Raw genomic sequence first — 19,269 nt, forward strand, 5'->3', positions numbered from 1 at the left:
CCCCAGACAGGAAGTGCTCCCGGCAGCCTGTCCCTGCGGGAAACAAGTTGCTGGAGGAAAGGGCCCCCGGCTGGGGGCGTCTGCTTAAACTGTCCGTGCCGCCGTGAGCGAATTATGTCCAGTGGGGGCGTGTCGCCACAGAGCTCCCCCCAGAATCCGCTTAGGAGGAGTGGACGAGTCGTGATGGTGGTCTGATGGTTCTGCCGGAGCGGCTCTGAGTGGTCGCCGGTCTAGTTGGTGGGGCCGGGCGGTTCGCCGCTGGCTTGCTGGCGGGACGGCCTCTAGTTGGAGGCTGGGCCACGGGGACCTGTTCCCCTGGTTCTGTGTGTGCTGGTTTGAGCCGGTCGATGGAGACTGTGTCGACCCTGTCGCCGAGTCGCAGCTTGAAGACCTTGTCCCCGGTTTGTAGTACCTCGTACGGTCCGTCGTACGGGGGTCGCAGGGGCCCGCGGTGCGCGTCGTGTCGCACGAAGACGAAGCATGCCTGCTGTAAATTTGGCGGGACGTGAGGTGCGAGTTCGCCGTGTCGGTTGACCGGAAGTGGGGCGAACTGCTGAGCGGAAGAGAAAGAGTTGAGCCTCTGCTGTTCGGCCGACCAAGGCGTGGTAGCCTCCGGAAGGAATTCGCCTGGGACGCGCAGCGGTTGTCCGTAGACTAACTCCGCTGCCGAGGACTGGAGGTCTTGACCGCGGTGCGTAGGCCTAGTAGCACCCACGGTAGGCGGTCAGTCCAGGTACTGTCCTGCAGGCCGGCGCGGAATGAGGCCTTGAGTGACCTGTGGAAGCGTTCACACAACCCATTGGCCTGCGGGTGGTACGCCGTGGTTCGGTGGAGCGTCACTCCGAGGTTGCGTGCTGTGGCCGTCCAGAGTTCGGAGGTGAACTGGGCGCCTCTGTCGGAGGTTATGTCGGCTGGTACGCCGAACCTTGCGACCCAGGTGTTAACGAACGCCCTGGCGATGTCAGCTGTAGTGGTGGAGGGCAGCGGCACTGCCTCAGGCCAGCGTGTGTAGCGGTCGACCATCGTGAGGAGATAAGTTTGGCCTTGCGATGGCAGCAGAGGACCGACGATGTCGACGTGTACGTGGTCGAAGCGGCGGCTGGGTACCTCGAAGTCTCCCAGGGGTGCTTTTGTGTGTAGCTGTACCTTAGCCCGTTGGCAGGCGAGGCAGGAGGTGGCCCAAGTCCGAACATCTTTGCTGAGGCCGCGCCAGACGAAACGCTGGGAGAGGAGTTTGACGGATGCGCGGGCACCCGGATGGGAGAGCGCGTGTAGCGCGTCGAAGATGCGGCGGCGCCAGGTTGCAGGGACGACCGGCCTGGGTTGGCCGAGTGAGACGTCGCAAGTGACTGCCGTGGCTTCGGGCCCGTGCGCGACCTTGGCTAGGCGTAGCCACCGAGAGGAGGTCTGGGTCCGTGAGCTGGGCCGCTGCTAGTTGCGCGTAGTCGACCGCGAGGTGATTCGCGCAGATGGCGGGACGGGAAAGGCAGTCGGCGACAACGTTGTCTCTACCGGAGATGTGCTGGATGTCCGTAGTAAACTCGGACACGGCCGCGAGCTGGCGTTGCTGCCTAGCGGACCAGGGTTCGGTGTGCTTGGCCATCGCGCATGTGAGCGGCTTGTGGTCCACGTACGCGGTGAAGGGGCGGCCTTCCAGGAGGAACCTGAAATGGCGGACCGACAGGTGGAGCGCGAGAAGCTCGCGGTCGAAAGAGTATTTGACCTTCAGGGGGTGCAGTTGGCGGCTGTAGAAGGCAAGTGGCTGCCACGCGCCATTGACCCACTGCTCGAACACGGCTCCGACCGCGTGGTCAGAGGCGTCGGTAGTGAGCGCGACCTGGGCATCGGCCCTCGGGTGCGCGAGCAGGGTGGCGTCGGCGAGCGTGTTTTTGGTGGCGTCGAAGGCGGCTGACGTGTCAGTGGTCCAGGCTACGTCCATCTTGCCGGATTTACCTTGGAGGGAATCGTATAGGGGCTTCATGAGGGCTGCAGCTCTGGGGATGAACCTGTTGTAGAAGTTCACCATCCCGAGGAACTCCTGGAGGCCCTTGATGGTTTTGGGGCGGGGGAATTGCTGGACGGCCTGCACCTTGTTGCGCAGGGGGACGGCCCCAGCAGGGGTGATGTGGTGACCGAGAAAATCGATCTCGGTTAGGCCGAATTGGCACTTCGGGCTGAGGATGAGCCCGTGTTGGGCTAGGCGCCCGAACAGGATGCGAAGGTGTTCGAGGTGATCCTGTTTGGAGGAGCTGGCCACGAGAATGTCGTCTAGATAGACGAATAGGAAGTTCAGGTCCCGGAGGACTGAGTCCATAAGGCGCTGGAAAGCCTGGGCTGCATTCTTGAGGCCGAAGGGCATCCTCAGGAACTCGAACAGGCCGAATGGGGTGATGACGGCCGTTTTGGGGATGTCCGCGGGGTGTACGGGGACTTGGTGGTAACCGCGCACCAGGTCGACCTTGGAAAAGACGGTTCGTCCGGCCAGTCGGGCCGAGAAGTCCTGGATGTGTGGCACCGGGTATCGGTCGGGGGTGGTGGCGTCGTTGAGGTGGCGGTAGTCCCCGCAAGGGTGCCAGCCTCCGCCGGGCTTGGGGGCGATGTGGAGGGGTGAGGCCCAAGGGCTGCTGGAGCAGCGGATGATGCCGAGTTGTTCCATGGTGGTGAACTCGGCCCGCGCGATTTCCAGCTTGGCCGGGTTGAGTCTGCAGGCGTGGGCAGAAACTGGGGGGCCGGTGGTGGGGATATAGTGCTCCACACCGTGTTTGGCGGCTTTGGCCGAAAAGGTCGGGTTAGTGAGGGCGGGAAACTCGGCTAGAAGTGCCGAGTAGTCGTCCGTGGCTCTGGCGAGGCAGTAGGTCGTCAGGCCGGCCGAACGGGCCGGGGTGAATGCACCGGGGATGGGGGCCATAGTGTTGATGTCGACGAGGCGGTGCCTCGGAATGTCGACAAGGAGGCCGTGGGCGCGTAGGAAGTCAGCGCTGATGAGTGGGCAGAGGACCCTGGCTGTGAGGAACTCCCAGCGGTAGCGGCGGCCTGCGAGGTCGAGCGTGACCATGCGGGTGCCATATGTGCGGCTGTCGGAGCCATTGGCTGCGGCCAGCGTGATACCCCGTGCGCCGCGTTGGATTTCGAGGGCGGAGGCGGGGGTGATGCTGTGCTGGGCCCCTGTGTCGCACAGAAATTGGCGGTTGGTTCTGTCGTCGGTGACGTACAGTAGAGGCCCCTTTTGCCCCGCGGCCATCACGGGGGCCGGTGCGGGGGGGGGGGGGTTTAAAGTGCACGGTGGCGTGCAGCGTTGGGCCCTAGTGCCAAAACGGGTGTGGTAGTAGCAGTGACCCGGAGTGGTAGGGCGGTCGGGCCTAGTGGGCCGGGAAGACCGCGTGGTCGTTGCCGTGAGGTCGGGCGCGACGTCGCGAGCGGACTGCGCAGAGAGCAGCCGGTCGGCCTTTTCGGCTATGTCATTCAGGTCCGTGGAGCCAGACTCCACAATGAGCAGGCGGATGCTGGCGGGGAGCTGCCGAATGAAAAGCGTGCGAAAGAGGGCGCCGGTGTTTTTGTCGTCCGAGAGGGACAGCATGTGGGAAAGCAGATCCGACGGTGAAGCGTCACCAAGGCCGGGGAGGTCAAGGAGTTGGCAGTTGCGCTGGTAAGAGGACGTTTGAAATTTTTTAAGGAGCGCAGCCTTCAGATGTTCGTACTTGCCTTCCACTGGTGGATCCTGCAGCGCTGCCCAAACCTTGGGGACTGTGGCGTAGGCGAGAGAGGAGACGAGGTAGTCGTACTTTGTGGCGTCGACTGTAATGTGTTTCAGCCGGAATCTGGACTCGGCTTGAACAAACCAGGCTTCGGCCAGGTTCTCCCAAAAGTCCGGTAGTTTAACCGTGACTGCGTTTGTATCCGCCATGCTAGCTTAGGATTCGTCCTGAGCGTCGGGGTCACCAGTGTTGAGATACCGCGGCAAACGTGGGAGTCGAGACCAGAGTTAGTAAAACACAACTGCTTTATTCAACCTCATGGCAAAGAGGAACTGGAAAAGCCCGCGCATCCCCAGACAGGAAGTGCTCCTGGCAGCCTGTCCCTGCGGGAAACAAGTTGCTGGAGGAAAGGGCCCCCGGCTGGGGGCGTCTGCTTAAACTGTCCGTGCCGCCGTGAGCGGATTATGTCCAGTGGTGGCGTGTCGCCACAGGCTTTTATTTTCTGACACTAAGTCCTTCCAGTCTTGTGAAACAGTATTATTTTGCCCTTGTACATTTTCACTAAGCACCATGTTGAACACTACCTCATTGTTTATTTTTTCCCCAGGTCGTGGATATAATTGGTACAGATCTAACTTCAGACGTATTCGGAGCCTCCAGTTCTCTTCGCTCAACATGTAGGAACACACTCTCCTTTTACAAAAGCCTCCTCAAACCAGCCTTCAGTCCCCTCAATCTTGTGTCACCACTGTATATCGTGCAGTTTTACCTCTATAGAGTACAAACTATAGCTGTATACAGTGTGCATCCACTACACTTGACTTGAACTGAATCTTAGTGGTCATGCAGACTCTGCTCTGTCTGACAGTGGTGTATTGCAAATTTCATAAGTCCAAACTGAACAGGGAGGGTGGGGGCTGAAAAAATTGAAAATGTATTTGTACTCGTTCCATATTCATTGCACATTTTTGCAACAGTGCAAATAACTTTAAATGTAGTAATTTGTGTGCTAGAAACTTGCACCATGGAAAAGGGCTGGAAGTTCAATTTTGTTTTATTTGGATTGTATGAGAAGATGCATTCATTTAGCTGCTGTTTAGAAAAATACAGACTCTGAACAGATTCTACTGGAACAATATAATGTGGCAAACTCATAAGCGAAGCACTTTACTTTTATTAAGGTTTAAAAGTATGCAAACAGACTCCCTTTATATTTTTGTATACACTTGAAAGACATTATTATTGGAAGACGTTTCAATTGCTTCCCAGTGAGCATTTGCCAGTGTGTGTACTTTGGTATAATGTGAAAGCCAAGCATGTCATGAGTTTTTGTTTCCTAAGCTGATTCTAAGCCACACGCTAGACTGCTTTTTAATTGGGAATTTTTTTAAATAGGCTAATTAGCAAAAGTTATTGGCATTCCACCATAAGTAAGTAGGAAGCAGTGACGAAGATGGATATACTTCCAGATGATGGTTTCTGCCTTTGCTGTTTCAATCTTCTGCAACATTCACTGGTGATGTGACCTTTGAATACTGTTAATTACATAGTTTGATACCTTTTAATGGTGTCATACTCTTGGAGAATGTTGACATTCAACTGATGTGTAGTGTGCATGCAGGTGTGGACACGTACACAAGTCATTTAGTAACAGATGTGAGGGAGCTATTGCCTTTGCTGTTTCTAAATTTTCTTTGTGTAAGTTATCCATGCAGTAATGGTGAAATTGTTGGGACCTTTACATATTTTGAATAAAAAGGAGAATTCCGTTAAGTCATGTACCTCTAATGTTCTAAATTAATTTACTGGGTGTCTGATCCAGTTTTATAGCTATTCAAATGATGCAATTTGTTTTCTCCTCTTAAAACATTAAGTAAATATAGAGAACTCTGTGTTTTGGACCAGCTGTAGCCCCAGATACAATGTCTAATGCATTTTTAGCTGAAGATCCGATTGAGGTAGGATTTCCTGTTTGGCTTTAATTCAAAAACTGCTTAGTGTCTACACTGCAAAGCAATGCAACACATTTTGGTGCAGACCAAATTTTCTAGATTCGCTTGTAGTTTGACCGTTAATTGAGTTTGAATGGATCAGAGTTGACTTTTAATATCTATAGAGTTGTAATCAAGCCTTTTGAAAATTTGGTTTCATGTCAGACTGAACAAAGCTTAAATACAGTACTTCACAGGCTGGAATCATGTTCATTTAGTTGAGTATATTGTATTGTGCAAAGTAGGTAGATACTTATTCCATACAGGGAATCAAATTCTATTGTGTTTCTAGTTTATGGTGTGCCTGTGAAGTAACCTGGCATACATCCCAATTCAGGCAAATTAATGTGAATGCATTCTGACATGCAACTAGGCAAGAGATGAGCATGTATAACCCAGCCTCATAGGGGAGGAAAACGATACTACAGTCTGACATGATGGAAAGGACTATACATTTACTCAGAGGGTTCTTTAATTGAGTTCACATTGAGATGCTATACCAGGGAAGGTTTGACTCATCTTAATAATGTAGCTTTCCACCCACTGGTTTTGACCATTCTTATTTAGGTCATTTATCTGAATATGTATGATACCGAGTGAGATTTTCAGCCATATATGTACATTCCAACCTCTGAATTAACCATTCAGGAACAGTACTTGGACTGCATGTACCGACCTTAACTCTGTGTTAATTCTCAGTTTGCACATATCTTAGCCAGTTTATATTTGTGGTTTGCCACCGACTTCAGCAGTGTCATTGGCAGCAAACTTCAAAAGAAAACAGAGTGCTGCTCCTGTTGGAGGCAGCACAAGCCATCTAAGTTCATGGTTTCAACATAGCTGTGCAGCAATGTGAACAGATTCTGCTTCCAGATCACACATCATGACTTAAGCGATGATCTTCAATTAGTGGGTGCGAGCATGTCTAACACTTGGTGTTAGATTATGATTTTTGTCATGGCATGTTAAGAAACATAAGAAATAGGAGCAGGCCATTTGAGCCTGCTCTGCCATTCAATACGATCATGGCTGATCTTCTACCTCAACTCTACCTTCCCTTGATTCCCTTAGTATCCAAAAATCTATTATCTCCGTCTTGAACATACTCAATGACTGAGCATCCACGGCTCTCTCGGGTAGAGAATTGCAAAGATTCAGAACCCTTTGAGTGAAGAAATTTCTCCTCATCTCAGTCCTCAATTGCCAACCACTTATTCTGAGACTGTGACCCCCAAGTTCTAGACTCCCCAGCCAGGGGAAACAACCTCCCAGCATCTACCCTGTCGAGCCCTGTAAGAATTTTATATATTTCAATGAGATCAATTCTTATTCTTCGAAATACGAGGAAATATAGGCCTAGTCTACTCAATCTCTCCTCGTAGGACAATCCCCTCATCCCAGTCATCGGTCTAGTGAGTCTTCGTTGCACTCCTTCTAAGGTGCTTCTGCAGAGTTTTAAATCTCACCAGCTCTGTTAAATCATAAAAAAATACTCCTGACAGTGGGAACCCAATGTGTTGCGTGCGTGAGTTTGCGTATATATTTATGGAGCTCTGCCTTACTCAACTTCCCAACAATACAAACAACACAAACAGCAGTGGCTGGATCACAAAAGCATTATCGGGTCCTGCTCTCATCTGCCAGAATTGCTCACTATTCCAGAATCATTCTGGAATGCAAAGAGAAACCCCGGCTTCTATTCTCCACTGCTAACTGTCTTCTTAAACCCCTCTTCCCTGTCTCCTCCATCCTCACCTCCGACAAGTGTGAGAGCTCATGGACTTCTTTGTCTCTAAGATTGAGACCATCCTTTCAGCTGCCTCTGCCACTTCGCTTCCTTCTCCTAGCCCACCGGGCCAAACTTCCTCTAAGGTTCCCCCTAGCCCTGAACTCACATCTTTCTCCAGTTTCTCGCCTAATTCCCCTCATGACCTCTCCGCACTTATCTTGTCCATAAGACCCACTTCCTGCTCCCTCGATCCTATTCCCACCAAACTGCTGACCCACCTAATTCTTTTTCTGGCTCCATGTTAGCTGACATTGTTAATGGTTATCTCTCCTCGCCCTCTCATCTGCTGTCATCACCCCTCTCAAAAAACCAACTCTTGACCCCTCTTCAACCTCCCTTTCCTCTCCAAAGTCCTTGAATGTGTTGTTGACTCCCAAATCCATGCCCATCTTTCCACAACTCCATGCTTGAATCCCTCCAATCAGGTTTCCGCCCCTGCCACAGTACAGAAACGGCTCTGATCAAAGTCACAAATGACATCCTTTGTGACTGTGATGAAGGTAAACTATCCCTCCTCGTCCTTCTTGACTTGTCTGCAGCCTTTGACATGGTTGACCACTCCATCCTTCTCCAACACCTCTCCACCGTCGTCCAGCTGGGTAGGACTACACTCGTCTGGTTCCATTCTTATCTATCCAGTCATAGCTAGAGAATCACCTGCAACGGCTTCTTCCTGCTCCCGCATCGTTACCTCTGATGTCCCCCAAGGATCTATCCTTGGCCCCCTTCTATTTCTCATCTACATGTTGCCCCTTTGCGACATCATCCTAAAATACAGTGTCAGTTTCCACATGTACGCTGACAACGCCCAGCTCTACCTCACCACCATTTTTCTCGACCCCTCCACGGTCTCTAAATTGTCAGACTGCTTGTCCGACATACAGTTCTGGATGAGCAGAATTTTTCTCCAATTAAATATTGGGAAGACTGAAGCCGTTGTTTTCGGTCCCCGCCACAAACTCCATTCCCTAATCACTGACTCCATCCCTCTCTCTAACATCTGTGTGAGGCTGAACCACACTGTTCGCAACCTTGGTGTCATTTTTTACCCTGAAACGAGCTTCCGGCCACATATCCGCGGCATAACTAAGACGGCCTATTTCCACCTCCGTAACATCGCCCGTCTCTGTCCTTGCCTCAACTCATCCGACGCTGAAACCCTCATCCGTGCCTTTGTCACCTCTAGACTTGACTATTCCAACACACTCCTGGCTGGCCTCCCACATTCTACCCTACGTAAACTTGAGGTGATCCAAAACTCGGCTGTCCATGTCCTAACTCGCACCAAGTCCCATTCGCCCATCACCCCTGTGCTCACTGATCTACATTGGCTCTCGGTTAAGCAACGCCTCGATTTCAAAATTCTCATCCTTGTTTTCAAATCCCTCCTTGGCCTCGCCTCTCCCTATCTCTGTAAGCTCCTCGAGCCCCACAACCCCCCGAGATATCTGCACTTCTCTAATTCTGTCCTCTTGAGCATCCCTGATTATAATCGCTCAACCATTGGTGGCCGTGCCTTCAGCTGCCTAGGCTCTAAGCTCTGGAACTCCCTCCCTAAACCTCTCCGCCTCTCTACCTCTCTTTTCTCCTTTAAAGACACTCCTTAAAACCTAACTCTTTGACCAAACTTTTGGTCACCTGCCCTAATTTCTCCTTATGTGGCTCGGTGTCACATTTTTTGTCTTATAATACTCATGTGAAGCACCTTAGGATGTTTTACTACGTTAAAGGTGCTATATAAATTATTGTTGTAGTTGTAGTAGTAGTTCTCAAAGTCTTGAAGTGGGCTGCTCTGCTTATTTGAGTTGTGGTTGTACATCAACCTTTGTGATATCCTTATTTGTGGAATGAGTGCATATCTCGTCACATAATTGTGGTCTATGTTGTAAATTTTGCTAGTATGAAATTCAGTACTGGTACCTCTGGGCTGTGTTGAAGGCTAAGTTAGTAATCCTGGGTATATTGTATGAGCATATGTTGATTTCCTGTATAAGCACCATTAACTTGAAACTACAGGAAACCAATAACTGCTGGTGTTAGGGGATATGTAAACATTGCATTCACCAAGTGTCTGCAGTATTTGAGTTTTGTATGTTTGTGTATTCTTCCCTCTTGGGATCAATCTGAGCTATCCTTTCAGAGCTCTCAAAGGGATTGGTGTGGCTATACCTTAAAGGCAAAAATCTCAGGGACTTTAAAAGTTAAAATCATTTTTCATCTCTTTCTCTTGTTTCCCCACCTTCATCCCACTGAAGTTATTCTCCTCAGTTGGATGGATAATCATCCATCACCATCAAATACCTTGATCTAACTGGCATTTTTCCAGGTACTGGTAACGAGTCCAAGTCTGTGGTGACAAAACAACTAGCAGTCTTGTATCTTGTGAGGTTGGTCTCCCCAACTGTGCTGCAGGTCCTCAGAGACTGGTAGTTGTTGGCTTTATGATCCACTGTGCTACATTTAATCTCTGATTTTCCTGTCCTCCCTCTTCCATTTGACTGCACTGCCACAAACTTGCCACACACGGGCTCAACATCTGGCTCAGACTGCTTCACCTGGACGACCATGAGGGACACATTATATACTGGGAATTTTTACTGGAAATGCATGAAGTTTGTATGGGGTGAGAGGTAATTTTGAGGTGGAGCATGCAATTATATAGGGCCCTGGTGAGACCACACCTGGAGTATTGTGTACAGTTTTGGTCTCCTTACCTAAGGAAGAATATACTTGCCATAGAGGGAGTGCAATGAAGGTTCCTGGGATGGGGGGTTTGTTCTATGAGGAGAGATTGAGTAGACTAGGCCTATATTCTCTATGTTTAGAAGAATGAGAGGTGATCTCATTGAAACATACAAAATTCTTACAGGGCTTGACAGGGTAGATGCGGGGAGGATGTTTCACCTGGCTGGGGAGTCTAGAACCAGGGGTCACAGCCTCAGAATAAGGGGTCGGTCATTTAGGACTGAGATGAGGAGAAATGTCTTCACTCAGAGGGTGGTAAATCTTTGGAATTCTCTACCCCAGAGGGCTGTGGAGGCTCAGTCGTTGAGTATATTCAAGACAGAGATTGATAGATTTTTGAATATTAAGGGAATCAAGGGATATGGGGATAGTGCAGAAAAGTGGAGTTGAGGTAGATGATCAGCCATGATCTTATTGAATGGTGGAACAGGCTCGAAGGGCCAAATGGCCTATCCCTGCTCCTATTTCTTATGTTCTTATGCACCATTTAAGATGATAGTCACCGAAGGATGTAGCAGTATCCTGTGCATGCTTACTGGTTAATAATTTGCAGTCAAAGTAAGGGCGAGGCTAATGGCGTTCTCTGATATTTATGTGCAACCTCCGGCAAGGGCAGATGCGCAGTTAACCACAGAAATCCAAAAGTTGCTGTCCGAGATGCACTGCTACTCCGTTAGCTTCGCAAAAACGGCATCTCTTGCTGTCTGGCTCACCATTGAAATGCATTGAATGGCGTGAAGTTACTGTATTTACGCAGCAGTTACAAACTAAGCTCACCACAGAAAGTTAAGTCTTGTCCATTTCTGTCTAAGTACCTCTTTAACATCGTGATAAATGTTAATTACTTCCAGTCAACCTCTCTGGAACTGAAAATTAACTATTACAAGTGTGGAGCCTCATTCCTTCAGATTTGAATTGTTAGACATTTTAAAAATGTAACGTTTAAAATTATTTTTTTTATTTTTCCTTTCTCTCTTTTTCCCCCTTAATCCAGTTCTTTCCCTCCTTTTTATTTCTCTCTTCTGTACCTGAATTCACACATTCTAATTTACACTTCCTCACAGGCCCTTCTCCAATGTTTCTGAAGGCAGATTTAAACACTTAGTGAGGCGAAGCCAGCTGCAAATGATCCCACAGACAGCATGCGAGCATAAAGAGTAACAGTCAAAGCAAATCACATTTAACTCACTCTCCTGTCCTCACATAGAAACAGGAGTGGCCATTTAGGCCCAGTGCCTGTTCTGCCATTCAATTACATCATTGAATCACAAAATAGTACAGCACAGAAGGAGGCCATTCGGCCCATCGCATTTGCACCGGCTCTTGCCAAGTGGAATCCAGTTAGTCCCACTGCCTTGCTCTTTCCCTACACCCCAGCAATTTTTTTCTCCTTCAAGTATTTATCCAATTCCTTTTTGAAGGCTACTATTAAATCTGTATCCACCACCCTATCAGGTAGTGTATTCCAAATCCTAACCACTCGCTGCGTAAAAACATTTTTCCTTGTGTCACTTCTGGTTCTGTACCTCAAACTCATTTACCCATCTTTGTTGACACTCCAGTGCAGTGCTGAGGGAGTGCTGCACTGTCGGAGGTGCCGTCTTTTGGCTGAGACGTTAAACCGAGGCCCCATCTGCGCTCTCGGGTGGGAATAAAAGATCCCATGGCACTATTTCGAAGAAGAGCAGGGAAGTTATCCCCGGTATTCTGACCAATATTTATCCCTCAATCAACATCACTAAAAACAGATGGTCTGGTCATTATCACATTGCTGTTTGTGGGAGCTTGCTGTGCACAAATTGGTTGCCGCATTTCCCACATTGCAACAGTGACTACACTCCAAAAGTACTTCATTGGCTGTAAAGTGCTTTGAGACGTCCGGTGGTCGTGAAAGGCGCTATTTAAATGCAAGTCTTTTTCTTACGTATTCCCTGAGTCTCTTACCTAACAAAAAATAATAATGCCGTGCCCCTTTCATGGGCTGACTGAATTGTTTTAGCTTACTTTTCTTTCCAGAGACCTGCCAACTGCAAAATCTGACGGCTTGCTTTTTTGTTAGCTTCCCGGTCCCAAGCTTACGCCTCACAGTCTCTTGTTTGAAACATGACTGCCCATGTATCCCTTTGTCCCTTTCCTGCGTTTTCAAACAGGGGGAGGGCAGTGATGCTGCTTTTCTGTCTGGTTAGTGATTTGCTAGCAGGCCTGCCAGTAAAACTGACTACATTTTCTTCCCCAATGAGATGTGGGTTTGAAAAGCACATTTCCTGTTGCTCTCAAAATGGGTGTGGGATGAGACCACTGACCTTCATTGTATCAGTTGACATTCCAGTGTGTCTGGCTCTAATAGGTATCTTCAATGCCTGGAGCTTTTTTTGAAATCCCTGCCAAAACCATTCACTACTCCAGGATCATCCTGGAAAGGAAATATTCCACCAACCCGGCTTCTTTACTCCACTACTAATCGTCTCCTTAAACTCCTCTGCCCTCCATTCCTTCCTTAATGCATCTGCCGAAACCCTTACCCATGTTTATGTCCCCTCGAGATGCAACTATTCCAATGCTCTCCTGTGTGCACTCTATACACTTCAGCTCGTTCAAAACTCGAATCCTATCCCACACCACATCCTGCTTACCGATTACTCCTATGCTGTCTCCTGATTCCCCCAAGGCCTCCAGTTTAAAATTCTAATCCTCATGTTCAGATCTCTTCATGGCCTCATCCTTTCCTATTTCTGTGACTTCATCCAGCCCTATAACTTTCCGAGAACTCCTGTGTTTCTCCAACTCTGGCCTCCTGTACACCTCCCACCCCCTTTACCTCACCATTGGCAGCTATGCCATCTATTATCTGGGCCCTAAGCGCTCGAATTCTCTTCCTAAATCTTTCAACCTCCTTCTCCTTTTAAGACACTCCTTAAAACATACCTCTTTGAGCAAGCTTTTAGTCACCTCTCCTAATTGTAGTGTATGTACCTTTAAGAGGAACTATGTTTTTTTGAAGCCCCTGTGTACTGTAGTACCGGTAGTGACCACTCGGGTATATAAGCCTGTATAGCGTCTTGTATAGTTAGTTCACCTCCAGATTTTGTTCAGTAAACACTTGTTAAATCAACTCCTGCATTCCGTGTCTCCATTAATACACGGATTCAACACTAATATTCTTTAGCTTGGTGTGATTTGGTGTGATTTTTGTCTGATCTTTCTCTTCTATAAAGCACTTTGGATGTTTTTTCTACATTAAAGACGTTTTATAAATGCAAGTTGTTGCAATGTATTACTTTCTCTACCTCTTGCTTCCACCTCCTGTGTGGGTAGGAAAGCTCTTTTCTGTTGCTTTGTTCTGTACCAGACTGCAGGCCTCAATGTGGGATATTTAATGTCTTGTTTCTCTAAGGATCAGTGTTCTCTATTTCAAGATTTGATGGTGGGAACATAACACAAGAAATAGGAGCAGATGTAGGCCATTCGGCCCTTCGACCCTGCTCCGCCATTCAATAGCATCATGGCTGATCTTCTACCTCAAATCCACCTTCCCACACTGTCCCCATATCCCTTGGTTCCCTTACTATCCAGAAAGATCCATTGACTTGAAATGGATGAATTTTTAGATGGTCATAAAGCGAATTATTAATGATCATACTTAAATGGGTTCTTGGCACATGGACATCCATGGCTTTGGCCTAGAAAAGGCAGGGGGAGGGAGAGATGATGGAAGAAATAATAATTGGTTGGCATAGATCCAGAAGCAAGGGTTTCATTCACTGAGGTCAACTCCTTTACACTCCTTCATTCACAGATCATGTAGGTACTCATTGCTGAGCATGTAGAAAAGAAGCAGCAGTGTCATTCAGGTGCACTGTATGGAAATAGAACTTGAGGACAAGACTGGTAGAAATACATTGCAGATGTGGGCTTGATTTTTCCTGGCCCGGTAAGTGAGAAGATGTGCTACCAATAGTAGAGTTTGACACCTTTCTCTCGTGTGGGACACATGAATTGAGTCTCTGTGAATAACGGGGAGATCTACATCAAAATAAGGGTAACTATCGGTCACTGAAAATTAATACAGCATTGTATTTAGCGACTTAGGGTTAAAGTGTATGATACTGACTGTTATTCTGACAATGAAAGGAGACCCTTTATGAGACAATTCCTTTAAAGATTTCCATAGCAAGCAGTTGCTAGGCAGCATCTGTTGTTACTCAGGACTCTGAGTAATTGCGAGCTGGAATATTGTGGACTAAAGTTCCTTCTGTGTGAGTGAGTGAGAGGAATGCATAAAGCCTACAGTCAAAACTTCCTTTGATGAAGGGCCTTGGCTTTATTGATTAACAAGCTTTATTCAGATTCTCTAAGTGATTGCTGTATAGTTACACCCTTTCATCTGAGAACCAAATATTATTGTAGTTTTTTAATTCTCTCTTTCTGGAGATGTATAGTAAGAACAGGCTGACTTTTTACTTGAGGAGGGAGGGGGAACTGTGTACATTTATAAGTTTAATGTGAAATAACAACCAGGTTAGTAAGCCAAATTTGAGACTTGAGAAATCTACAGCAAGACTGGATGCAGGCACTGACCATAAAATGTACTTTGACCCTCTTCATCGAGGATTGCATTTGGCTACAATACAATTCTTTAAGTCATTTTAATACAATTCTTCAAGTCATTTTAGTCTAAAATGGAACTCACTTTGTCTGCTTGGCAAATATCCATAGTACGCTAGTATTTTGAAGTGCTCCTAGATGTAAACCATATTAATGATTTGTAGTAAGAGCATTGCCGTTATGCTGTCACTTGGGGGTTCCTCAGCACAAAATATTGATGTTCCCAAATGTTAAAACTGCATATTGTGTTAAGTTGAGGTATTAAAGCTAACTTGATAACCTAAGAAAAATTAATATTTGTTGTGAAAGGTGATGTTTGTGACTTGTTGCTAGCACCCATCTTAGTCATGCTGTCTCCATTTGAGAGACCAGCGATACAAGGGAACCTCAAAATAAGTCAAATGGAGGAATTAAGTAGATTTAATATAAGCAATAAAATGGTAATTGAGAAAATAATAATGAGAATTAAGTTGGACAAATCTCTAGGACCTGATGGTTCAATAGGGTATTAAAAGAAACAGGTGGGGAAATTCCAGATGCTCAAGCCATAATCTTCCAAAGCGCTCTAGATTTGGGAATTGTGCCCATGGATTGGGAAATTGCAAATGTCACTCCATTAATTAAGACAGGATAGCGGGAGAAACTACAGACCTGTCAATTTAATGTCCGTTGTGGGGAAGTTACTGGAATCTATCATCAGAAACTGAGTGAGCATTTGAATAAGTATGAGTTGATCATAGAGTGCCAGCATGGTGTTGTGATGGGTAGGTCATGTCTGACGAATCTAGTCAGGTATTTGATAAGGTTCCGCACAAGAGATTATTAGTAAAAATTAGAGTGCATGAAATTGAAGGTAGCTTTAGGACGTGGGTTGATAATTGGTTGGGAGGTAGGAGACTAGAGTAGGGATAAATTGAATGTACTCTGATTGGCGGAATGTGACAAGTGGTGTTCCCCAGGGATCTGTACTGGGGCCTCAGCTTTTCACCTTGTATATCAATGACTTGGATAAAGGAATAGAGAGTTGTATATCCAGGTTTGCAGATGACACTAAGTTAGGAGGAACAGTAAGTAGTGTAGATGGATGCAGGCAGTGACAATGAAGCATAGACAGATTAAGTGAGTGGGCAAAACTGCGGCAGATGAAGTTCAATGTGTGAAAGTGAGAGGTCATCTACTTTGGATCCAAGAAAGACAAATCAGAATATTTTTTTAATGGCGAGAGATTAGAAACTAGAGTCCAGGTACATAAATCATAAAATTAGTGCACAGCTACAAAAAGTAATCAAAAATGGTATTGGAATGTTGGCCTTCATCTCAAGATGGTTGGAATACAAAGGGAGGAGGTTGTGCTTCATTTGTACAGAGCCTTAGTCAGACTCCATCTATATCTATCTTCTTCTATCCATCTATCTGTATATATAAAGCGGCTCTTCTGTCTGCCCCAATGTCTGTCCTGATGTCTGTCTGTCCTGATGTCTGTCTGTCCGTTCTCTATACGTTTGAAAGTTACAGAGCGTACCGACGCGCGCGTCGCCTCAAAAGAAAGCTTGCGATTCTGGACCGGTCATAGGCGTATTTACGTTTCGGCTGGACAAAAATCCCGCCCGCGGTATCCCAAAAACTTTCAGCGTTCCGCTCATTAGCGACCGTGTGACGTCGAGGTCCACCAATCGGACGGCGGGTTCCTTCCTACAGTTGAGTGTCGAGTGACTCGACGATTGACCAATCCTACGCTTCGGTGACCTGACCGGTCGACCAATCGGTGCGTGTGTGGGCGGGCCTTATCCTTCTGAACCGAGGTGAGTGGCCGCCATCTTGATTTTTCACAATTTTTCCCCCCACACTTTCTGTGTGTTAGGGAACTAAGGTAAATATTTTAATGATGTGTTAGGGAATTAAATAACAATTTAATAGGGGGGGGGGGGGAGAGCCTCGGGAAATCGCGGGGGGGGGGGAGAGCCTCGGGAAATCGCGGGGGGGGGGGGAGAGCCTCGGGAAATCGCGGGGGGGGGGAGCCTTGGGAAATCGCGGGGTTGGAGAGCCTCGGGAAATCGCGGGGGGGAGAACCTCGGGAAATCGCAGGGCGCTCGCGCCGCCCGCACTGACCACGCATGTGCCGCCCGCCCGCCCACAGCGGCCGTCCATCAGCCGCGCGATACGTGGGGGACCTCAGCTCCAGACCTCAGGCGCTAGGCAGGGGGAGGGGCCGGAGAGAGGGAGTGGGGGAGCGGGGAGGGGGGTGGGCGAGGGGAGGGGGAGGGGGTGGGCGAGGGGAGGGAGGGGAGGGAGAGGAGGGGAGGGGAGGGAGGGATAGGACAGGGAGAGGACATGACAGGGAGAGGGGGGACACACAGGGGCAGGGAGACCAAGCGCCCCAAAATTGCCCACTGACCGCGCATGCGCCGCCCGCCCGCCCACAGCGGCCGTCCATCAGCCGCGCCATACGCGGGGGACCTCAGCTCCGGACCTCAGGCGCTAGGCAGGGGGAGGGGCCGGAGAGAGGGACAGAGGGGGGTGGGGGTGAGCGAGGGAGACGGGAGGGGAGGGAGAGGAGGGGAGGGGAGGGAGGGATAGGATAGGGAGAGGACATGACAGGGAGAGGGGGGACACACAGGGGCAGGGAGACCAAGCGCCCCAAAATTGCCCTCGCAACGCGGGGCTCCCCAGCTAGTCTATATAAATAAAGCGGCTCTTCTGTCTGTCCCGATGTCTGTCTGTCTGTCCGTGTTCTATACGTTTGAAAGTTATAGAGCGTACCGACGCGCGCGTCGCCTCAAAAGAAAGCTTGCGATTCCGGACCGGTCATAGGCGTATTTACGTTTCGGTCGGACAAAAATCGCGCCCGAGGTATCCGAAAAACGTTCAGCGTTCCGCTCATTAGCGACCGTGTGACGTCGAGGTCGACCAATCGTACGGCGGGTTCCTGGCGCGTGCCACCCTACAGTTGAGTGTCGAGTGACTCGACGATTGACCAATCCTACGCTTCGGTGACCTGACCGGTCGACCAATCGGTGCGTGTGTGGGCGGGCCTTATCCTTCTGAACTGAGGTGAGTGGCCGCCATCTTGATTTTTCACGATTTTTTTTCCCACACTTTCAGTGCGTTAGGGAAGTAAGGTAAATATTTGAATTGTGTGTTAGGGAATTAATGAACAATTTATTTGAGTTTTATATTGTGTTTAGCAACCCCCCCCCTCCTCCTCACCCTCGCGCAGGGGGGACTCGGGGCTGCTCTCCAGGCCCGCTGCAGGCAGGCCTGAAGCTCAAAAAATTTCTCTCTCTCTCGCTCTCTCTCTTCCCTCTCTCTCTCTCCTTCTCCTCTTCCCTCTCTCTCCTTCTCCTCTTCCCTCTCTCTCCTTCTCCTCTTCCCTCTCTGTCTCTCTCTACTTCCCCCTCTCAGGTTTGACGGTGTCGGGGCCGGAGCGCGGGATGGCCGCCCGAAGTGATCCGCTTGCTAACGGCCGCCAGCCCGCGGGGTTTCCCTGCCTACTCCCCGCGGGCCGCCTCGCGCCGCTGGCACTGACCGCGCATGCGCCGCCCGCCCGCGAGAGCCCGCTCTGGCTTTTTTTTAAACGGCTGTTCCCGATCTCAATCGGACACGGGAGTCTGCCAACCGGGTCCAAAGGCCCGCCTTGTTCACCAGCAGGTGCTACCGAGGTGAGTCCGGTCGGGCCTCGGGGGGGGGCGGAGAGAGTGTGAGGGAGGGGTGGAGAGAGTGTGAGGGAGGGGGGGAGAGTGTGAGGGGGGGGAGAGTGTGAAGGGGGAGAGTGTGAGGGGGGGAGAGTGTGAGGGAGAGGGGGTGGGAGAGTGTGAGGGAGAGGGGGGGAGAGTGTGAGGGGAGAGGGGGGGGAGAGTGTGAGGGAGAGGGGGGGGAGAGTGTGAGGGAGAAGGGGGGGAGAGTGTGAGGGAGAAGGGGGGGAGAGTGTGAGGGAGAAGGGGGGGAGAGTGTGTGAGGGAGAGGGGGGGAGAGTGTGTGAGGGAGAGGGGGGAGAGTGTGTGAGGGAGAGGGGGGGAGAGGTGTGAGGGAGAGGGGGGGGAGTGTGAGAGGGGGGAGAGTGTGAGGGAGAGGGGGGAGAGTGTGAGGGAGTGGGGGAGTGTGAGGGAGACGGGGGAGGTGTGAGGGAGAGGGGGGGGAGTGTGAGGGAGAGGAGGGTGGGAGTGTGAGGGGGGGGGGAGGAGTGTGAGGGGGGGGGGAGGAGTGTGAGGGAGGGGGGGAGTGCTCTCTCTCCCCCCCCAGTCGCTCTCTCTCCCCCCCCAGTCGGAGGGAGGGGGGGGAGTGCTCTCTCTCCCCCCTCCAGTCGCTCTCTCTCCCCCCCAGTCGCTCTCTCTCCCCCCCAGTCGCTCTCTCTCCCCCCCAGTCGCTCTCTCTCCCCCCCAGTCGCGCTCTCTCCCCCCCAGTCGCGCTCTCTCCCCCCCAGTCGCGCTCTCTCCCCCCCAGTCGC

General features: G+C 49.8%; 1 protein-coding gene across 1 annotated transcript in view; it reads left to right on the forward strand.

The window, feature by feature from the left end:
• Window positions 1-19,269, forward strand: part of LOC147120037 (disco-interacting protein 2 homolog A-like) — a 216,775-nt gene that overhangs the window by 49,892 nt on the left and 147,614 nt on the right. The window contains exon 3 of the mRNA XM_085984194.1: window positions 4,303-4,372. Coding sequence (XP_085840320.1) covers window positions 4,303-4,372 — 70 coding nt within the window. The remainder of the gene's footprint in view (window positions 1-4,302; window positions 4,373-19,269) is intronic.

This window comes from Somniosus microcephalus, chromosome 4 (genome assembly GCF_052327205.1).
Source record: "Somniosus microcephalus isolate GS21.2 chromosome 4, FLI_Smic_1.0, whole genome shotgun sequence".
In the NCBI taxonomy this organism is placed as follows: domain Eukaryota; kingdom Metazoa; phylum Chordata; class Chondrichthyes; order Squaliformes; family Somniosidae; genus Somniosus; species Somniosus microcephalus.